This window comes from Orycteropus afer, unplaced genomic scaffold (assembly GCF_000298275.1).
Source record: "Orycteropus afer afer isolate SDZICR_OR568_19922 unplaced genomic scaffold, OryAfe1.0 scaffold00426, whole genome shotgun sequence".
Classification (NCBI taxonomy): domain Eukaryota; kingdom Metazoa; phylum Chordata; class Mammalia; order Tubulidentata; family Orycteropodidae; genus Orycteropus; species Orycteropus afer.
Window position 1 is genome coordinate 358,199 of NW_006922013.1, and position 1,883 is coordinate 360,081.

General features: G+C 47.8%; 1 protein-coding gene across 1 annotated transcript in view; it reads left to right on the plus strand.

Annotated features, from left to right (window-relative positions):
• LOC103208343 (odorant-binding protein-like) overlaps nucleotides 1-1,609 on the plus strand; it is an 83,115-nt gene extending 81,506 nt beyond the window's left edge. The window contains exons 3-4 of the mRNA XM_007954026.1: nucleotides 1,214-1,224; nucleotides 1,461-1,609. Of these exons, the coding sequence (XP_007952217.1) occupies nucleotides 1,214-1,224; nucleotides 1,461-1,609 (160 nt within the window). The remainder of the gene's footprint in view (nucleotides 1-1,213; nucleotides 1,225-1,460) is intronic.
• The last annotated feature ends 274 nt before the right edge of the window (nucleotides 1,610-1,883 follow it).

Sequence of the window (1,883 nt, forward strand, 5' to 3'; positions counted from 1 at the left end):
TCTTCCTGGTACAGGCTGAGGATGGCATGGTCTACCAGTCCCTTGGATAAGTTATTTCCATGCGTCTCTGGTTTTCTTCATTCCTCTTTGCTCTGGATGAGGAGAGACCCACCACAACACATATTTTTGGAGGATATCATTCAATCCTTAAGGAGAGCATTTGTGCCTTTGGCATCGTACAACCACATCTGTAACGATCGTGGCCCGAACCTTGTCTTTCCCACATTGCACAGTGAGGGTTATTGTTGTTGTTTTTCCTACCGCCATGTATGAGGGGTCTCAGTGCATGGTGGCAAGTTCCCCTCCTAGTTGCTTGTTACCTGAGGAGACACAAAGGACACCAGGTGAGGAGGCAGAATGGGCAGCTGGCGTGGCAGGGGACTTGGAAGTCCCTCAGGCCCCCTTCAGGTGGCTCTGGAACTTGCATGTGATTTGGGGATCCTCAAGCTCTGATGATAAAGGAATTGCTTGTAATTTCCTCAGTTGCTATTATTGTTGACTGTCATTGAGTCAATCCCAGGTCACAGGGACCCACAAGACAAAGGCTGGTTTGAACCACCAGCCTTCTGGTTAGCAGTCAAGTGCTCTACGCACTGCACCACGAGAGCGCCCCATATGAAGCCTCTTCTTGTTGTTATGTGCCGTCGAGTCGGACCCGATTCATAGCAACTCCTCCTTGGGTTGCCCAGGCAGTATCACTACGGAAGTAGATTGCTCCTTATTCGATGTCTAGGCTGTGTTTCTCGACTGCAACAGGTCGCCAGGACTTTCTGCTGTGGAGCTGGTGGGTTGGTTTGAACCACCAACCTTTTGGTTCGCAGCCCAGTGTTTAACCATAGTGTCACCAGAGGTCCTCAGAATGATGAGCAAAGCATGTTGACCTTGTGGCTTGGCTAACCCCACCATGGCCCTAATGTTGTGGAGACACTGTGGATTTCTGTGTAGTTCTGAGTGATTAAATATTCAAGCTTTGAATTCAATTGAATCACATTTTGACGTAGCATCCTGTAGTGCGAGGTACTGATGTACAATCAGATGACACCGGTGGGGAAGGGTCTGTCCAGGGCCCAGTGGGATCAAGGCAGCATTGTTGTTGTCTGGTATCCTGAAGTTGGTTTCAGCTCCTAGATACCCCACGGGACAGAGTAGAACTGGCCCAGGGTCTCCAAGGCTGCCGTCTTTACAGGAATGCATCACCACGTCCTCCTCCCAGAGAGGTGCTGGGTGGGTTAGAACCATCCACCTTTCGGTCAACAGTGGAGTGCTAAACCTTTGTGTCACTAGGGTGCCTGAATTTGCTCAGTAGTCCTAAGAGAAGACAAAGCCGTGCCACGTTAAATATTTGGACTCGACCCAATTTTACTGGCTGAAGACGTGAATCGCACGTTCGGTCATCTCCCATGAAAATTCAGAAAGTCTTCTAACGGGTCTTCTCCTTACTTATCCTCCATGATATGCAGCAAAAACCAATGATATCAGTGAAGAAGACTATCAGAAGTTTGTGAAACTGGCTTCAGAGAATGGACTTCCTGTAGAAAACATCGTGAAGTCCATTGAGACAGGTCAGCTCACTCTATTTTTCCTCTACTATGAAATTCACCTAATCTAAAAATGTAAAAAGACACTCTTATGGTTGTGAGTTCAAGTTTCCTATTCACAGCTCTCTCTCTCTCTCTCTCTCTCTCTCTTTAAGTTATTATTTTTTATTGTGACTTGGGTGAGAGTTACAGAGCAAATTCATTTTCCACACAGCAGCTCATACACATTTTGTATCTGGACATTGGCTGCAGTCCCCACAATGCAACAGCTCTCTTCCCGCTTCCTCCCTGTGGTTACCTTTTCCCTGTGTCCTTCTTTCCTGTGCGTGCCTGCCCACTGGGCTG